This window comes from Myiozetetes cayanensis, unplaced genomic scaffold, assembly GCF_022539395.1.
Source record: "Myiozetetes cayanensis isolate MyiCay16 unplaced genomic scaffold, myiCay2020 scf20-37, whole genome shotgun sequence".
NCBI classification, from domain to species: domain Eukaryota; kingdom Metazoa; phylum Chordata; class Aves; order Passeriformes; family Tyrannidae; genus Myiozetetes; species Myiozetetes cayanensis.
Genome location: NW_026087412.1, coordinates 12,730,014 through 12,750,562, shown reverse-complemented (window position 1 = coordinate 12,750,562; position 20,549 = coordinate 12,730,014). Strand labels below are relative to the sequence as shown.

The window sequence follows — 20,549 nt, the reverse complement described above, 5'->3', positions numbered from 1 at the left end:
AATCATGTGCCATCCTGAAAGTGAGAATTATAATGTGTTATAATATTGTCTAAGCTAATGGAATAAATTAATTGAGTCTTTGATAATTGATTTGTAGAAAAAATATTCTGAAAGCTGATTTTTTTTTTTTTAATTTTTGATTTGGTTTGGGTTTTTTTGTTTTGTTTTTAGTGACTGTGGTTTATTCCATCAGAATGTTCCTACAGAAATACGAAATGGCCATTGAAATTTCCAGAGTGTTTCCTTCAAGGCGAATTGGGAATACTGAAGTAATTCAGAAGACAGCTTTTGGCATAAGGTGAAAGTCAGATCAGCTCAAGTTCAGGTCAAAATTTAGAGTCTGTCTGGAATGCTGATGTTTGTAACTGTTGTCCAGATATCTTAGTGGAAGGAATTCCTTCGTGTGGCAGGTCATGGAGCTCGTGGTCGTGGGAGTTTCACTGCTGGAACTTGGCTGAAAATTACCATGTGATGGTTGTGCCTTTTATGGCTTTTGCTTTTGAATTGTGTCTACTGGAAAACAATATAATCCACGTGGTTTTAAACACCCATAACTAACCAGTATATATTTTTACTATAGAAAATACATCCCAGGAAACTTCTCCTTCAAAGAGGCATAGATTCTCTAGATAGTTTTCTTCACAGGGAGCTGGGAATCCTGCAATTCAAAGAAAGCAGAGCCTTTCTTAGAAAATAGGAGGAGAATGCTGGTTTTAAGAAATTAAAATGAAAAGTATTTCCCCATATATTCATAATGCATTCACTTTTTTTTAATCTAGCATCTTGTTTAGCACTTCTGCTGACTTTTCAGGACTTAATGCTGACCTCTGACGTTTGCTGACACCGTATTTATCCAGCAAGGTATTCTTTCAGTGGTGGCTTTACAGTTCCTCAGTTGCTCAATACCCAAAGCGTTTCAAAAATACATGAAAGGCTGAATTGAAAACCAGAGATGTAATGTGAGAGGAGTGTAAGTTATCTCCTCCTTGGCAGAAGTTTGTGATTGGAGGAAAAGATGCAGTGTCCACAGCTGAGGAATTTGGAGTCTTTTTGACTTCCTGTGCTGCAGGTGGGCTTTTTGTTGGCTGCCTTCACCCTCCTCCTTTCCTTTTTTCCAGTGAAATCAGTTACTGTTCAAATATTCCGGGAGCTGCAGAACGGAGCGTGTTGCAAACACGGTTCCTTTGCAGCTGTGTCCTCTGCACCAGATGCACGGCTTTGCTCTGGGAGCTGTCACAAGTCTGTGACACACTGACTTAGAGAGGAAGGTTTGAAGGTTAGCCCAGAGAAATCTGGATAACATGTCTGAGCAGAACCTCAGACGGGACTGGGGGAGGAGGTCTAACAAGCATAAGGCTGAAAGTAAAACTTTGTTTAATGGCAGATGTAGTTTTTAGGTATTTGGGTTTTTCTATTGATTTGCCTTGGGTCTTTCACATAAAAGCTATCCAGAGCTGACTTAACTCCTAATTATCCTTCAGCAAACAATCAGAAAGTGAGAAGACATGTTAAGTCATACAATAGTAGTAACATCTCCTCTTGTTCATCAGGAAAAAAAAAGTCTCCCAAGTGTCACTAGCCCGTGTTTATTTCTCCCTGCTTTTCTCTGCTCCTGGCTATGTGCCTTAAAATTTATGTCCCTTAAAGTACAAGTCAAACAGAAAAGGCTTTCACTGGAAATTCTGGGTGATGCTGAAGTGGAACGTGGAGCAGCACAGACGCAGGAGTGTGGACACTGCAGTGCTGGGGGAACCTTGCTCTGGGGAGAAGCATTTGCTGTAGGGCAGCTGTGCTGCAGGGTTTGGGTGTGAGCACCTGGGGATGCTGAAGGGCATAATAGCAGGCTGGGTAAAAAGGCTGGGATTTGCTTTTCAGGAACTGGGAATGCTGGCCTGCAGGTGATGCTGCGTGCACTGGGAAATGCCCTGTTCAGTGGCCCAGCCCTGAGGTCGGGGGAGCTGCAGGTTCTGGGGTTAAACAGCCACACTCCTCAGGAGAAATGTGATGGACCTGCTTTTCCCAGACTGCAGCTCATGGCACATAATCACACGTTCAAAACCTGTGCAGAGCTTAAGATGACTTTTCTGGTGCTGCTGGACTTTATACACACCCAGTGCAGTACCTGCTCAGAGCGGTTGTGTTTGTCCAGTCATTGGGATTGATTAAAAATAATCCTAGAAAGGAGGAAAAAATAAGGTTGTTTTCTAATTCCTTGCTGAAAATGTAAAATGGCGTTTTGAAGTCCCTGCGATTTTATTTATTTTTTTGTTTATTTATTTATTTTGCATGAGAGCCCTTCATAATTCACGGTGTGACCCTGCAGAGTGTGCAAACCCTGCTCGCACTTTGGGCATTGAAACAACAACTGCGCTCTCTGCTGGGCTTGCTCTGTATCTGCTGCTCCTCCGGGGGTGGCTTCTGGAGGAGAAACAGCCTCGGAGAGGAGGAATTGGAATATCATGACATAGTACAAGAGATTAAGTAATTAAACCTACTTAATTTTAATTAAAAATAATGCTATGGTATTAACATGTCTTCAAAAAACAGATCTATTGAAAGGCTCTTCAGTATATTTTGAAATATTTTCTTGTGCCTTTAGCTGGCAATTTGAATGTTGCTGGGAAGGATGAGCTCATTAAATATGTTTTAAACCACGTGTTAAGGATGAATTACTGCTTATTTACTTTATTCTTCTTTCACTTTTGAAAGGGGAAAAAGTGAGCTTCCAAAGGCTTAACTATTTTTTCATAACACGTTTATGATATTTGATATTTATTATTTTGAAGAATTGTTTATTACTGTTTTAATCTGTATCTGTGTTCACAGATTGTTTATTGTGTTTGAATACATACATACATGTATATATGTGTATGTATATATATATAAAATCTTATCCAGCAGTATTCTTAGTGAGAGGAACATGAAAAGCACTCAGAAGAATTAGTGTTAACAGTTTGTTTGCCTTCTCATGGTCAATGAGTTACTTTGCAGTAATTCAACATTCCAGATTGACTGTGTGTGTTGTAACCACACAGGTAGATATGTTAGGACAGAATATCCCATTAGGAGTGGGCTTTGTTAATTTGAATGGGGACTGTAAGGATGTTATGTAAATCCTAAGCCATGCTTAGATGTCATCATATGTCATTCTGTCATTAATAATTAGATTTTGAACGTAATGTGGTGGGATATAAAGCAGATTGAAAGCTCAGGTAAAGCAGCTGTGCTTTTCGAAGTGTGCTGTTATTAAAGGAGTCTTTCTTCTCCGAAGTCCTTTGTTCTTTGGAGTCTCTGAAGTTATTTTCACAAATATGTGAATATTTGTAGCTGAGCTGGGCCAGGCTTCACACACAGTGGGGTGGGGAGTGTTCTCTGCGGTGAGTGGTGGGTTGGGGCAGCACTGCTGGTTCCTCCCTGTGAGCTGCACCCTTAGGGCTCTGTGTTGAGTATTTACATTTTCCAGTGATTTAAAGAGCACTGGGGGATTCCCAGTACTTGTGAGTGAGTGTGTGCATGTCCCCACTTCTTCATTTGTTTGAGAATGGTACTCCAAGTTAATAAACTCAGTTGGTAATCATGGTTTAATTCTTGTGGGTACTCAGTGCTGCTGTGTTTTATCTCTGAAGTTATTTTTATGAGAAATCCATACTTATTCTCCTTTTGTGAGTGGTTTTAATCTGGGGGAGCTCTCCCTCCCTGCTGCAGCTGTCAGTACTGCAGACTCAGCCAGGGAGCTGAAAATCCTTTTATTCCTCACTAGCAATAAAAGTTCAACACTTCAAATTATCTCCCCATTTATTACTGTGCCACCTCATCAAAAGGCTGCTGCAGGAAAATTTGTGAGAAATGATATATTCTGCAGATAAAACTGAGCCAAGGCATAGCCAAGGGGCTCTTAAAGTAAAAAATGTTACTCAACTGGATCTGGTCTGTTCTGTTTTGCCCTATTCCTCACCTTCCCCCCAAAATTGTCCTTCATTTTCTTTTTCCCCTCAGCTGTTGTGTCACTTCTCTCCTTGATCATCCCTCCCTTAATCCAGAACAGGCACCCAGTAGTTCCCCAGTTTGATCAGGCTTGAAAAACGAACCTTCCTCATCTCTGCTGTCTCGATTTTGATCTATTTTGCACAAAAAGAGTCTTTTATTAAGGCAGGCAGGGAAGCTGTGGCTGCTGCCTGGACTCGGGCAGTGCTGTAAATCAGGGGCTCTGAGCAGCGAGGACGGGCTGTTTCCAGTGCCCTGTGCTGACCAGGGGCTGGGCTTGGTGCTGTGTGTTCCTCGAATCTGATTTCTCTGAGAATTACTGACCCACACAGGCATGGCTGGACTGTGCTACATTTTTCCTCCCAGTTCCAGAAAGAAAGAGATGCAATTTGAAAAAAACCTGTAGAGATTTGACATCCTGCGAGTTCCTGAAGGCAGGATGAGGAAACGTAGCTGTGCCTTGGGGAGGAGAGGTGGAATGAAACGCTGTCTCCCTGAATCCAGCTCACGGAATTCGGAGCGTTACTGGAGCTCTTTTGTCTCTCACAAATAAGGCCACTTGTGCTCAGCTCGCTGGAAATGGGCTGGCTCTGTGAAAAAGAAGCCGAGCTCGAAATGGGATCCTTTGTTTCTCCTTGGGGCATTGGATACTCAGAGTTTTACTGAGCTCGTCCTGGGATGTGGTTGTAGGAAAACCGCTCTCTGTATTCTTGTCACTGTCCTTTTGATGTGATGTCCCTCAGCCTTTGCTGGAAATACCTGTCCCAATATCCTTAAAGATGTAAGCCAGAACTGAGATATAAAATGGAATCAGTGTGACAAACACTTGCAGAAAAGTGAAGTTTCCCTTAGGATTTCCTGTTGAGTATCCCAGTCAAAGAACTCTGTTGTATGTACTTTATTTCAGTATTGGAGTTAGGATGGAAAAATGACTGTTGATAAGAAGCTTTTGCTGGAAAGTATTGCTAAAGTGGTTATTTATGGGTTTGGAGAACAGGTTTGGGTACTTTTCACCAGATTTTTGTTTTCTCCGTAGGGATTGTAAAATTAGTTTTCTTTTACCATGAATTATTAATATTTGAAACTGGTGAGACAGGAAACCAATTTAATGTAGTGTACAGAATACTGAGCCACCAACTGACTTCTAACAGTCAGTAAACAGTTTTGAGAAGTTAGACATTAAAATATATTCATGTCCAGTTTTTAGTATGAAACAGGCTATTTTTATATCTACTGCTACTAGAAATTGCAGTGAGTAACATAATGTGCTTAATGGCACCCAAAATTGCAGCTTGTTGTTACTTCAACTTTTAAGATGCCTGGATATGTTTCTGTGTTCTTCTTGGTTAAAAGTCAGCCCCCTTCTTCCACTTTGTGTCATAATCTGTCCTAATTGTTATTTTTTAATAAGCAGGGTTAGTGGGAATGAATCACACATTTGCACTCAGATGCATTTTTAAAGTATAAAGCATTTTTTTTTTCATCTTTGTAAAGATTTATCATAACGTATTTTGTTATTAAAATTCTGGAGCGAGTCATATATATGTGCCCAAAAATATTTCTAATGAAGTATGAAAATGTAAGAACAAGAGCAAATTCTGGTTTTGTTCTCTTCCTCGTTGTGCTTTTACTGAAGTAGGCAATTAAAATGTGTGTATATATTAAATTACATTAGAATAAAAATTGGATTTGCATATGGTGCTTTGTTATCCTTCATCTTTTAAACCATATTCCTGCTTATCAGTTGGTTTATGATTTTAATTTCAGGTTATCTCTGTTTGTGCTGCTGTGTGCCTTCCATACCAAGCAGCCTGGGTAGATGCTGCCCTGCATGGTGACAACACACCTGATAAAATTTAGGAGATAACACAAGTAGCATTTCTAAATAACTCCATTTTTCTGTTTCTATGCAGATAAATGTAAATATTTTAGTGAACCAGGTAGATTGCATCCCTTCTAGCTAAATGGATATGGGGCCTCTGGCATTTATGGCAAGCTGCTCAGCAGATCAATGTCAGCAATAAACCCAGAAACTGCACGTGCTGGTCGAGCCTTTTATCTTGAACTGAATTGGGATGTGCTGGGTGATGTAAGAGTGGAACCTGCAGCACTGTGGACTCTCACCAGCCTGGCTTCTGTTTATGGATTAACTTTCTTGTAGGGAAAAAAAACAGAATCTATGGAAGTCAAAGAAAAGGAATCGTTAACTCTGGTAATTTTCTTGTGCTCTCTTGCTTTAGGGAAGGTACATGAGAAAATAATTGTGAAATCAGAGTGTACATTTAAAGTTTAAGTGGAGATTCCACTGACCTGGTGTTTCTGTGCTTGTGCTGATGTGTAGAGAGTTCCTGGGATGGGCAGGACATGAAGCAATCACTTGTAAAAGAGATTCAGTTGATGCTGTACAAAAATTTGTCACTGAAAAATGGAAGAATTCAGGCCATTTGGAGCTTAATAACAGCTGCTGTTCTGGCACTGATCTATCTGTAGTGACCTTTTGCAGTTTGGTTCAGGTGACAAGAAACTTCAAGTTAGTTTTGTTTCCCCTAGAAAATGTTTGAAATGTCAGGGAAGCATTCATGAGAGAAACTTGCTCCTGAGTTTCTTTTGAAAACCACTCTTCTCTATATGTGTTCCTGTTTTTCTGGGAAAAAAAAAAAAAAAATTAATTCAAATTTAATCCCAGTCTTTTGGAGACCAAAATAACTTCTATATGTGTTTGGTTACATGACAGAAACAGTATAATGAAGTGTATCAATAACATTTTGGAATGCAGACAAATCGGTTATATCTGTTAGGGAACAGCAAAAATCAACATGTAGAGTGAGCTGTTGGCTCTTTTTGCTGGATGGCAGCTCGTGAGTTTTGTAGTTTCAACGCTGGTGCTGTGTTTATTTCTGTTCATTAACACCTGCCTTGCTGTTGGGTTTAGCAGTGCAAGCTCAGGGGGTGGCAGCAGCTCCTTACAGGGTGTGTTTGAAGGGAGGCAGTGATGGAATTTGCTGCCTGTGGGGCTGCCCTGGCTTGGGGCACGTTCTGTCAGTTCAGCTCGTTCTGAAACCAAAATCAAAATGTGAGTGGACCTTTTAGATCCTGACTTACCATCAGAGGAGACATCTCCTTACAGTTAACCATTTCTTGATTTTTCTATGTGAGATCACAATTCCATACTTTCTCTGTTTGACTTTCCCCTTTGCCCTGTCACATTAATGCAAATACCCATAAATCATGGAATAAATCAATAAAACCCTTTGTTACAATAACTGCATTTCATACTAAGGTAGTAGGGATTTATGTAGGGTTGTATGAAGAATATTTTCCTTTGTCTTACAGGTAAATAGGTAAATTCCTTGGTGAGAGTGGTTGCATACCAGTGAAAGCAGGATGCTCAAAATGTGTCCTATTCCACTTCTGCTGCTGCCATCAGGACTTTCACATTAATCACTTTGGGTTTTCTTGTACTGAATAGGAGGAAGCCTGTTGTAAGGTCCAGGTGCTCTTGACCAACTTTTGAAATATGTTATACATTTAAGAGGTTTGCAAAGTTGCCCAAATTTTGGAATAAGCCAACTGCAGGTTTATAATTCTCTAATCAAATTACCTCAGCAGTAGCATGAAGAGTGTAAAGTGCTACAGACTTCACTGGTCCCAAACCCTCGAATTTTCACCTTACTGGTCCCAGATTTGAGGTTCTCTATTAATTTTTAAGCTGTTCTTTTCTTTTATTTTGTTTTCTAGGCTGACAAATGAACTTTGTTTTATAGTTTGTCAGAGCTATAGCAGTACAAGTGTAGGAGAAGTATAAGAATTGAGAAGTCTCTTAATTTAGTCATATGTTTTCACAGGATCCTGGTCATGAGCACCTCCACAACCTCCTTCCTGTGTCCTGTTGAGGTACATTTATAGTAGGGAGAGATAACAAGGAGATTCTCAAAGTAATAGTCTTGTCATGCACTGAATGCTGTGACCTATTTCATAACATGTTAATTAACAAGGAATAAGTACAAAACAATGCCCATTTAACAGAAAGGACAATTTCAACTTCAACAGTTTAGCAAAGTAATAATGAGTGAGAAACATAGTGCAGCATTTCACATGCTGTACCCTCTTCCCCATCCAGCTGGCCTATCAATTATAACCTGTGCTCTACAGATGGTGCAATATATCAGAATTAAGGCAGTCAGTTAGTTTGTTCCCAATTAAGTGCTAATACTCCCAGTGGAGAATATTACCCTGAGTCTCAGTTAAGTGCCTGCCTTCTAATGTCCCTTTATGGTCTTATTGTGTCACTTTAAAGAGATGCCCTGTCACGATGGCCAGAACTTATTCTGGCTTGTTCTTCCAGAGCTCCCTGCATTGCACTCCTTGTTATTATTTGGAAGTTACAGGGAGGATTTGATGTTTCATTGGGGCTGGGAGGAGAGGTATCATAATCTTAGGATAAGTTGGCTCTGCAATGTGTGTGACTTGACACCTTATAGATGTACCTACTGTTGTACAAACTGAAAATGCTCCAGCAATGAAAGTGTACAACCCCTCTTTCTGTGTATTAGAATGCTAATTAATGTGTCTCCTGAAGCTCACCAGAGTTCCAGGCCTTGCTTTTCTTAGTGACTTACTAGACAGGTTACTGGAGCTTGTGTTTTACTTGCTCCATCTATCCTCTTTACAAGCCATTTCAGGGCTGCCACTAATAGATTGACATCCAATTCCCTGGCCCTTCCTTACTCTTTTTGGGTGTTAGTGTTTGCCCAGTTAAGGGCTGGTTAATTTACTGACCCCTTTCTCCCCTCCCTGACTGTCAGGCTGGTGGTGGATTTGGTCACTTGATCTCATGGACTTGCTGTCGTCCCCTGTTAGTCTTTAAGGTGACCCTTCCCTGTGAGGAAATCTTCTGACACAATTTGTTTTCTGAACCGACTCCAGAGATTGCAGGCAATTACAGGAGCCTCTGAATATCTTTATTTAGAAGTTTAAAAGACATGTTCTTCGAGTGCTGCTTAAATTACCCTGGTGGATTTGTTGCCACGCTTTGGGAGATCTCCATTATAGTGTGTTCATTGACTCACAGTCAGTTCAGCAGTGCTTTAGTTCTGCAGAGATTTAGGAAATACCACATTCAGTGTCTCTTCTGAGGTGTTTCTTGGCAGCCTGCTTTATAATTTATATGACAACAAGAAAGAAATTCTGCCTTGTCTGGTTGTTGTCAAAAGCATCTTTTTTGTGCTTTTGGTGCTACCAGGAATTAAAGTTTGGGAAGTTACTGAAATTTTCTGACAATTGCTTAAATGTAATTAGCTTTCGTACATAATCTCCAGCCCATAAAAGGGAAATGTCAAAAATATGTACTTTCTGGATGTGAAATATAAAACACTGTTTGGGAAAGAAAGTTTGTGTGTAACGAGAGAAAATCATCATTTAGTAAATAGTCCTTCTAGTCCCAGTATTAAACAACACCAAAGCACACTGGGATAAATAGTGAAATTGATAATGGATTATGATGCATATGGATTCAGATGGATCATAATTCCAGCTGCACCAGACAATTGCAGCTTCCCTTTTCAGCAGCATTTTGTGTGTTCTACAACAGTTCCATCTCTGTGAAGGGGTGGGTTTCTGTTTGGGTTTTTTGTTTAGATTTGGTGGCTAAACATTTCAGAAACACTGTGACAAAAATAGAGGCATTGATTTTATTTGCATGAAAAAAAACTAACAGCCTCCTTTTGAGTTTACTTATTAAACATCTTGAAAATAAAATAGTTGATTTTCAGGTTTTGCTTTGTTATAAATTCTGGGAATAAAACGAGTAAAAAATATTTTTTGAATCTTCAGTTAAAACCTAAAGTGGGTGCAGATTGAAAATTTTGCATGGAGATCAAATGCATGGAAAATTTTAGATGTTATTTTCACTTCTTGAATATTATGTTTTTAGAAAAAAGTTCTTGATGAGGTATTACATATAATGCTTTTTTAAATAGCAGCTTTGTCACACATTGTAAATATAGTCAAATTGATACCTTTTGAGTATGCTATCAACTTTTTATTGTCTATTTTTGCTTTTTATTGAGTCCTCAGGTAGATATGTGTGGAATTTTGGACTTTGGATGGAGAGAAAATGCTTTATTAGAGAGCTAAGTAGGATGCCATAGTTGCCCTATTATGAAATAACCAGGAGGTGATGATGAGCTTTGTGTAAGGAACATGATACTCATTATGTGCCAAGGTACAAGTTATGTTACTTGTAAACCTCTGTGTTCTACATTTCTTAGTAAGGAAGATGTATTTTTGTGAACAGTATGGCAAAGGCACTGGGAGGGTGCTGGAAAATAACTTAGCAGTGTCTTGGTTTTACTTATTTCAGTAGAACATTATTCAAATTTCTGTGCAAAAGGATGACTTGACAGAAAAAAGAAAAGCAAACAAACTTGCTGATAGCTGCTCCCTGTTGAATAGCTAAAAAATCAGCAGAGTTGATATTTGAAATAATGACAGTCTATGCAAATTTGGATGGAGAAAGAAAAAGAACAGCTGGAAAATAATTGTTCCCATAGCTTTGTATTTCAAACGTTTCCCACTTTGCAGCATCTTTAATGACATAAGTTAGTCACTTCCTTGGCCACTGGATCAAACTTACCAAGGAGTTAGGTCTGAAGAAATAGGAGAGCCCAAAATCTGGGAGTGTAATTCTGTCTTTATGGCTTGTAAGCAACGCTTGGCATCTACCTGGATGATTGCATCCCCCCTCGTGGCTGCAGTGGGATGCATCTGCTTGGCTCTGGTAGATCTGACCTTGAATTCCCAGGGGATTTGTGCTGCTGGAGGAGCAGATGGAGTGCAGGCTGGGTATCCCAGTGTTGGAAGTGGCATCAACCACATATGTTTAGACAGCTGACTGGAAATACTGATGTGAAAGTGTGAATAGGACTTGTTTTAATCTCTGTTAATGTCAGAAGAGTTGCCTGTGTATCCTGCTGGCATTCAGCATGTGAGGTCCATTTTGTTACTTCTCTTCACCTTACCCTAGTTGGACACTGGGCTTTGTCAGGGTAATGTCCAATATTTGTGTCACCAGAGCTTTTGATTTTGTTGTCTTGTTGCTAAAATTCCATTTAATCCTTTGCAAGTAACCAGTAGATTTGAGGTAACTGAGTTACTTTGAAACTCACGAGGATTTAGCAATTGTAAATCGTGACTCTTCCTAGACACTCGTCCCTTTATTAATGCTGTAAAAATAAAGGAAGTCTTGAACTGTTAGTTGTGGATAGTTACAACTAGGAAAATAATTTCTTGTGAGTTGTTGATACTTTAGGGCAAAAATATAATACCTTAAACATAAAATACAAATTAATACAGAAATTCAGGCTTAATGAAAAAATTAGTTTTATGCAGCATAAGATTGAATTTAAATGCTTAATATGAAAGTCTAAATGACTTAGCAATAAACATGTAAAATGTAAACTCTTAAGTTTGTGGTATACATTACAGTTATTACTAAATGATTGTAGATAATAATAATTGGGAATAATAACCAAAAACTACCTGTAAAATTGCTGTGAAGTAGTTTTAATACATTTTAAAATATTCCATAAAAACTGAAAGCCAAAGGGACTAGAACAAGGAAACCCTTACCCTCAAAATGCAGCTTGATTGAAAAACTTAACTAATGGATTATAATCAGAAACTGTGGCCTACTGCAGTTATTTATTTGAAAATAACAGGCAAAAAAAGGAAGGAGAAAGAAAAGCTTGACTGCTATGGGTCCTTAGAGGAGGCTAAGTTGTATAAGGAGAATCAGATTTATTTGTTAAAAAAGTTCTTTTAACATTCCTTTCTCATAGCCAAGGCTGGTGCAGTGAATCATTCCCTGTGCACATGGAGATACCTTTCCATGCACACGCTGTTTGGAAATATGTCTAACCCCATTAACTGGAATTGGGAGTGGGCCATCATCCATCTTCTGATAAACTGCAGAAAGCAGGAGCATAGACTGTGATAATACAGCTTATAACCGTGTCAAGTCAAATAGCTGTTTATATCTGACTAATGACTGGGGTGGAGAGAGAAGTTGTATTTCTTTTTCCAAAGGAACCTCTGATAAGATTGGGAATGTCCTTCACAGTGGCTGCTTCGTCCTTTAGCCACTCACCCTCCCCAGCCAGTTGTGGTAATTAAGATGGGACCATTAAACATATCCTTATCCATGAGGCTAAAAGTAGGGAACCTGCTGATAATGGAACCAATAAGAAGGGTCTTTCAGTGGTTCTTCTCAGCAAATCTGCAACAGGTGAAACGTGGCTGAAGCAGTACCTGTATAATATTCCGTGTTCCAAATATATTCATAAACAAACAAAGGAAAGCTTCATAATAATTTTTATTGATGCTGGGGTAGGAGGTGATGGAAGTTGGTTTGAGGCAAATGTTATATTTGATGAGTTTTGCTTTCCCCTCTCTGTCTTGTGTGCAGAAATGCCCCTCAGTGTGAGCCCTTTGGTATGTGCTGCGTGAACAGGAGAGAAAACAGGTGACAAGACCTGTTGTGTTCATTGAATAGGTTCAGTTGTTAAAACTGTGAGCTTTGTGAGCAGTAACTGTTTCAATTCTTGTGTAATGAACATATTTAACAAGCAGAAATTACACTTTCCCTTAATTTCCACACTTACTCTTGAGTGAGGAGCACACGGGTGTTACTATTGTTAGTGGTATTACTCCTCATACTCTTTCTTAGTGGAGATCCCGATGTTGCTGATCATTAAAAACTTATCTCCATGTGCTCTCATTGTACTGACATGAACACTTAATCAATGATTATTTTGTAGGACTTCAGGAAGGCTTAATTGTTGCTCTTTTTGGACACTCTTGAAGCCGTGCCTGGAGCATTCTGAACAGAACAAGGAAGGGGTTTAGTGGAGGCTCTTGCCTGTAATGTCCCAGCAGATGATGTTGAGCAGGGCTGTCAGAAGGGATCAGAGGGAAGGCAGTAGCAGTGAGGGTCTTCTCAGGGCTGCACAGCAAAAGAATAAGAAGCAGTGGCTGCAGTTGGCACCGGGGAAATGTTCGTTGGAAATGGGGCAGAGAGGAGGAAGAATACTTTCCCAATGGTTCTAGAGAAACTGTGGGCCTTCTGTATGTGAAGATATCGAAAGCAAAACTAGAAAGGGCCATGAGAAAACTTAGATGGTTTTGAAATAAGGCCAACTATAGCAAGAGCTGCAGTTTGAGCTAATGGACCTCCAGAGATCTGTACTTCTGGCCTCAGTTCTTCTGCAGTTCTGTTTGTCCTGAAAGGGTTTACAAATGTACTTGCAGACTCCTGTATATGTTTTTATTAGGGAGGCTGAGCTGTTGAACCCATTTCACTACCTGAAAGTTGTAGAAAAAGCAATAAAAGTGACAGTGTTGCAAGTGAGAGTCAGTTTTATTATTTGTTTACCCCAGTTCCTTCCTTCACATTCAGTGTAAAGCTCAAAACTGACTATTTCAGTGGCAGCTGGATTGTTTACTTTTCCATTTGTGATGCATTTTTAGTGACTCCACAAAATAAAACATGAAGTGTTTGACTAGATGAGGCAATTTTGATAAGCAGAATTATTAGCCTGAAGTAAGCTTTTTTATAAGTAGTGCCATATTAAGAGTGTAGCCCTACAGTGATTAATCTTGGAAGGAAGAAGTTGAGGGATATTTTCCTTTGGAACAATCATAAACACATGTATTTCCTGTTAATCTTCTAACAGCAAAATTATGTGGACAGCAGCTGCTCAAGCTTCTTCCTTCTGTTTTACTCTTCAGACCCTTTGGGGAAAAAGCAGTCCCCAGGGGGAAAAAAAAAGTATCGTTTGGCAAATCCATGGCCATCTATTTACTGTTTTGAGATTGTGAGAAAGAGGCATTTGCAATGATGATTTCCATGATGTGGATGTTTATGCAGTACCCTCAGTTACAGTTCATTCTCTGTATGCTCTCCAAAGCTATTAAATTAAATTGTCTTTCAGCTGTTGGACAGAGGCAAGATATGTGTGTATGTTAGGATTGATTAGTGAACCCAAAAAAACCCACCCTCTTTTTATATTAATCTGGAATTTTATTACAAAATAATGTTTAGGATTTTTTATGCAGACTGAATTTAGAGAGAGGCTGAGAGAAGGCCTTTGGGCTTCAATTTATCTGTGTGTTAGTCCAGGTGATGATCTGGAGTGTGAGAAGCAGCGCTGGTGACGGGTTGGATTCTTCTACCGATAGAATGATTCTTCAAAAGGTCTCAGTTTTCTCATCCTTGGGTTTGGATTTGACCTTATTTTGTGTGGGAACATATTCCCCTTCTGCTTTGCAGTGTCAGGGATTCTTCTTTTTTCTTTTTTCTTTTTTTTTTTCTCAAAGGGTTGTTTTAGTCACTGAGAGGAGAGAACAATTCAGCAACCAGCAATATTTTCCTTCCCTGAATTTACACTTACCTGCTGAAACCATCAACACCTCCTTGAATTCGAATGGAAAAGCATTGTCTCTTTTCCTTGTTTGCAGTGAAGAGAGGATTGTAGTAATAGTGTAAGTAGTAGACTGCATGTCTGAGTTGTATAACAAATGTAAAACAAAACGAGATTTGGTGAGGCAAAAAAAGAATTTAAACAGCTGCTTGAAGTGAAAATAGATGATCCTGGGAAACCACTAGGAAACAACTCATAGTACTAATAATGTCAGTGTTATTATTTTCACTTTCCTGACACGTCAGCATGTTGGTTGCAGTATTTTTCATAATAATAGAATTTATTCCAGTAATTTTTTCTTAATGCGTGTAGTACAAATAGTTTATATTGTGCTTATATATCATATTAACAGTGTTTGATTTGTGCTTTCTTTACAAATTGGAACCATTGATTTTTATTTTTTTTTGTGGTTCTCATTTTGCATTTAGGCTGGTGCTTTCAGTTCCCATTTTAGGTTCTGTGCTTTGAAAACAAGTCGATTTCTCATGAAATTATGCTCTTTTATAAGAGGGCCTGAAATTCTTTCAAGTTTAAGCTTGTTCCATCAAGAGCACTAACAGCGTTCTTCCCCTTCTTCAGAACACAAACCTACTAGTCTTTATTTCCTAGCCTTGAACTCAGAGGTTGTTACTATTTTAATTCTCTTCTTTCTTGCTTCTACTTTGTCCCAATGATTGGGACCAAATACCAAGTCTCATTCCTGGAGATGACCAGCAAAAGTTTCCATGCACCTGCTGATTCTGAAAGAACTTCAGCTTGATTTTGGAAGTTCTCTAATTTAACTCCTTAATCTTAATTTATCCCCTAGCAAAATTTATTGAATGTACTTATTTATAAGTACTTACATAAGATTTATGTTTTGATGTTCCCACTCTGTGATCAAAGTTTTCAAGATTTCTGAAGTAATTAAAAACCATGATAAGACTTTCATCTCCATATGAAGTATCTCAAGACTTGGTAGACAGAGTGGGAATCTTTAGGTACACAGGTCCTTGATTTTATTTAGTCTCCTTTTCTAGATTGAGGTAGCCATATAAAATACAACAAAATCAGTAAGCAAATAAAAATTAGGCTGCTAATTCCATCTCCTTTGTTTGGGTGGTGGTGTGAATTTTTGCACTGAACATAAGGATGTGTAATCCTTTGGCTGCAAAGATGGAGAAATCCTCAGCTAGAGTTGGATGCAGGTGTTGTGCATCTTTATACACATGGAAGTGCTCGTTCTGTTCTTCAGGCATTTGTGTACTTGTTGGGAGCAAACCAGTTTTTAGCAGTAAAAGACTTCAGGAAAATTTCATCTCTTTGTGATGATTGCTCCCAACATTCCACAGAGCAACCATGGAAGGCTGCTGGTGCAAAGGTAGATGGATACACAGGCAGGGGAGTGATTTGCACCAAGCAGGTGCCATTCCGTGAGTTCAGCTGCGTTTTTGTGTTATAAACCTTCAGGCTGGTGAGCTGCAAGAGGGATAAATCTGAGTTAGATCCACTTTTGGAGTCGCTTGGGATTAAACCTTTAGGTGAAGAGATCCATGAATGTGCTTTAAATCTATTGATTCATGGGAGAAAGGGACAATTTAAACTCGGAAGTCACTGAGTGAACTTTCCATTAAGTTGGGGAGCCTGTGGTCACAGCTCATTTGATCTTTATGAAGTAGAAAATGTGATGTAGGCCACCCTGGCATTCTATTAGAGGAAATCATGCATTTAACCATGGAGCAAAATACTGTAGCCAATTACAGGAACATACACCTATTTTACACGTGGCTGATCTTCTGAGCAAAGAGTATTAACAATGCACATACTATCTTGTTTTAAAGGACTATTTACTTTTAAGCCAGTGATATGGGATGAAGTTTAGAGAGAAAATTAATTAATTTGAGATTTATATCAAAGTTTTGTAACTGGAAAGGAGCCTCGCATGTGGGTGAAATGTGTGGATGGTCTTCAGGTGACATCAGCAAAGACCTAATTATAACCCTGTTATATGCTAATTATAAATGTGATATGCTATGTATAAATGCTAACATCTGAAATTGCACGTAGAAAAATATTCAGCATCAAAATTAATTTCTTAACACTTTTTTTGAAGTACATTTGAATCTATTAGAGGATATAAAAATAAGTTCTGATTTATAACTCAGCTTTTTTTCTTGTTTAGGGTCTAAATGGAGCTGTCCAAAAATCTTTGTTTCAAAACATCTTTTCTGAAAAAGTAACAGGGTGAACTTTCTATTGGCATTAGGTATTTACAGTGGAATCTCTTGCTTAATGTTATCAAGACTTTTGAATTACTGTATTTATATAAATAGGTGTATTCACGTGTACATTTTCATGGACATTTAAAAAATGCCTTTATGGAGTTTAGTCCCAGTGGACACTTCCTTTCTGTCAGGAATTTATGTAACACATTGAAAGCTGATAAAAAAGTTGAGAACTAAACTTTCACATTTACAACATTGTGGCTGTCATTTGACAGTGGCTGTGCTTCTATCCTTGATTTATTTGCCATTCCAGCTCAGGTGTCCTCACACTGTCCAGGCTCTGGGCGTTTCGAATTGCAGAAATTATTATTATTATTCCAGATTTTTCTTTCTTTGTGGTAAAACTGGGAGGAAAAAAAAAATCTTTACAGTGTAATTTGCAATGACACAAACTCTTTCCACCAGTACTTCTGACTTATCCCATTGCCTGATATAAATTAGGAGCTGGGAAATGATAACCTCTCTCATTATGGGCTATTGTGTCTATTGGCACTGCACAATTGGAACAGGTATATGAAGATTAATGTGTTGTGTGCCAGCGTGTCCTTGCCTATGCAAAACAGTCTGAGAGTATTGAGGGGATTTGTACAAGAATTATGCAGAGAATGCCAAAGGTAAGTGAAAGTAAATTAAACATTCCCATCTGGTTTTACTTCCTTGCAAATGGGCACAGCTACGTATTGCAATGGCAGTGACTGGTCATGACAGCTCTTCTTTGCAGGGCAGTTTTCCAAAGCTGTGCTGTGTGGTCCATTAGTTGGATTTTTCCTGTATGATCTCTGGGTGTTGGAGATGTGTGCACTGAGGGAATGACAGAACTCTGCCTGTGGGCAGCTCTTCTGAAAATGGGGATTATTCTGACTGATTTCAGTGGATGCACAGACTTCTCTTGTTACTGCCACCTGACCAGTGCTGTGTCTCATAAACCAATGGTTGGAGAGACTTCTAATCCCATATTCCAAAATGTCGAAGGAAGGATTAGTCCAGCAAGTAGTTTTCTCACAAGATTTGCTGTAAATACTTGTGTCAAAAGTGCTGGAATTTCCACCTTTGTATGATGGTTGGTACTAAGTGAGGGTTTGATACTGTTTGGTGTTACTGGGCAGTCTCAAAGGATAAAAATAAATATCTGAACTACACAGTATTTAATGAAATACTTTCACATTGTGTTCAGCTTTAGAAATATGAGGACAAGTAGTCAGTAGTAGAGGTAACCCAGCAAAGTGTGAATTCACATCCATTTCGTTTCAACATACAGATGGTATAAATCTATTTAGATTATATTCAGGTTTTTTTCCAGAGAGGTGAAAAGACCCAGCACTCTCCACAATCTTGTCATAAGTACTTAGCCAGGTGTCAAGGATTTCAGATTTCAATCTAATCTCTCTTAGCAGCATCCCTGGTTTCCTCAGGCAGATCTCTTGATTACAGTGTCACAGTTCTCTGCCTGTGAAAGAGGAATCAAAGTGCTGCTTTGCCTCTGTGGGCAGGGCAGGGATATCTTAAATTACTGATGTGTTGTGCTGCCACAGGGACTGTGATCTTGGTTAGAGGATCTTGGGCTTGATAAAATACACATGCTAACAATCTTGATGAAAGGTATGTGAGGCATGGCACAAGGAATAAGTGGATTTTGAGTGATCAGATTGTACTGAGAATTGCCGCAGACAGTGTGAAGCAAATTGACAATTAATAAATATGGGTTGATACTAGGAAATAATAATGCAGAGAAATGTTTTGTTACAGGGGAGAAAAAGAGTAGCAAACCTTGTATTTAAAGCTACACAGAACAGAAATGAAAGAAGGAACAGAGAGTTGTGTTCTCTGTGGATTGTTGGGTTATTTTCATGCCAAGTGGAGGGCAAGGTAGAAATTCTTTTTCTTTCTTACTATACCGTAGTGAACCCCAAAGTGGATGGGAAAGATGTACTTCTGGTTCTCCACAGTCTCTCAGGTGTATGGCTTCACAATTTTACTCCTGCTTTGAGCTGCAAAGTCACTTGTCTGTCTTCTTTTCTTCTTCTATTACCTCCAAAATCTGAAACATTTGTGTAGTGACTTTGTGTCTTCTTTCTTTTTATTAGCTCCAAAATTTGAAACGCATTTGTGTAGAAATACATGGTTCTCTTGTACTTCTGCTTTGAGTAGTTGGCTACTGAGCTTAGATAACTAAGCAGTTATGAGTTAGGTCCTTCTATCCTTTTTTCCATCCTTCCTGCCTAGAAAGCTGAAAAATATGACCTTTTCTTTGAGCTTCATGGGTGACTTTAAATACCAGCACTCAGGATCAGGAGAGCTTGGAGAGAAACCATAAAAACAGTTTGGTACCCAAACTCCTTCCTTACGATGAATAAATTTTTGGATCCTGAATGTGTTGAAAGATGCTTAATAAAGGGCTGGAATAGCAGCCCACAGCTAAATTCAGCTTTCTGAGCAAGAAAGTAGAACCTAATTCCAAAAATAGAGAGTAACTATTGCCCAAAGAAATGAGTAGTGCCCACGTAGACTGAGCAGTGGGAAGGCTCCAGCTGGGTGGTTTCAAGCTGAGAAGACTCTTTAGATGAAAGGTTCTTATCCCATCTCCTGCAAGGTAGGTCTGTTGTGTGCATTCCTTGTGTTTGTTTGGAGCTTTGGGATGGATCAGCAGAACATGTAAACCCAGGATTCCAGAGTCCATCATAAAAATACGAAAACTGATCTCTGAGAGAAGTCAAACGTTTTTGGTACAAGCCAGAGAGAGTAATTAGACTTGTTTGCATATTGAACAGCAGCCAGAGAGTTCTGATTATTCTCAGAAAAGTGCTCCAATTTACTACAGCTTGGTGTAGAAAAATAGATCTTTTTGGATTTGTTTGGTTTGGGGGGAGTGGTGCTTTTTGGTGGGTAGTTTGGTTTTATGGTGGCTTTTAATTTTTATTAAGAAATGCTAAAATATTATCCATGTATCATGAAGTATTGCAAGACTTGATAGTTCTTTTGAATCGTTCAGTCGTGGTCACATAGAAGAACTTTTGGTTGCTAATGAAAATAATGTCTGAGGCACTGTTTTATGCATCTTCATTCTTATAGGATGTGGTAATGCTAAAGTTTACTAGTAAAATTCATCTTCAGCACAGTTGTTTATCTGATCTATGCATTCATTAATAAAGAGTCCCTGCTGTTGTTGGCTCCAGTACAACTTAATTAATTACTATTTGAAATATGGATGTGGTAAATGATCCAACTTGGTGAAACAGGAGAGCAGCTGTTACCTTCTTTTATGTTTGAAGTCACTGGCTTTTCTCCTTATTTGTTTGTGCCATCCCCTTTTTCATCTTATGACAATAATTCCATAAATTCTGGACTCAGATTCATCTGTAAACCCTGATCCCTGTTTTGTTTTCCCACTGTGTCGTCTTGTCCTCCTCTGTGCTCTCCGTTTTATCATCTCATCTTACACCATCCATTATTGTCTCTCCCTCTTTTCTCTGTCATAGATTTTCAGGATCCCGATATCCCTTTTCCTTCCGGTTCCTTCCTTCAGTCGTTCTGCATCCCTCAAAGCCAAGTAAGTTGTTTCCTTCTACCCTGCACAAGCTGCTGCTTTTGCCATTTTTTTCCTTGAGATGTGTTTTTCTGCTGACAGGTGCCTGTGTGGTTTCTCAGAGCAACATTTATGGAATTCATGACAAGTTTTTCCTAAATATTTCCCTTTTCCCTGTTAGTGTTGCTGCTGTTTTCTTTGGTCAGTTACTGAACTACACTCATTTTTGCTTCACTATCTACCTTTTTTTTTTTCCCTCTTTTCTTTTTGCGGTCTGGAAGAGCCACTGACAGCTAATGT

At 38.9% G+C, this 20,549-nt stretch overlaps 1 protein-coding gene across 15 annotated transcripts in view; it reads left to right on the top strand.

Annotated features, from left to right (window-relative positions):
* Positions 1-20,549, top strand: part of RBFOX1 (RNA binding fox-1 homolog 1) — a 1,102,859-nt gene that overhangs the window by 403,378 nt on the left and 678,932 nt on the right. For 2 of the 15 annotated variants that reach the window (XM_050317484.1, XM_050317480.1), the window contains exon 1: positions 19,272-19,316. The exons of the other annotated variants lie outside the window; for them this stretch is intronic. In XM_050317484.1, the coding sequence (XP_050173441.1) occupies positions 19,287-19,316 (30 nt within the window). In that variant the 5' untranslated portion in view covers positions 19,272-19,286. Of the gene's footprint in view, positions 1-19,271; positions 19,317-20,549 lie in introns of those variants that run through there. 15 annotated transcript variants of the gene reach the window in all.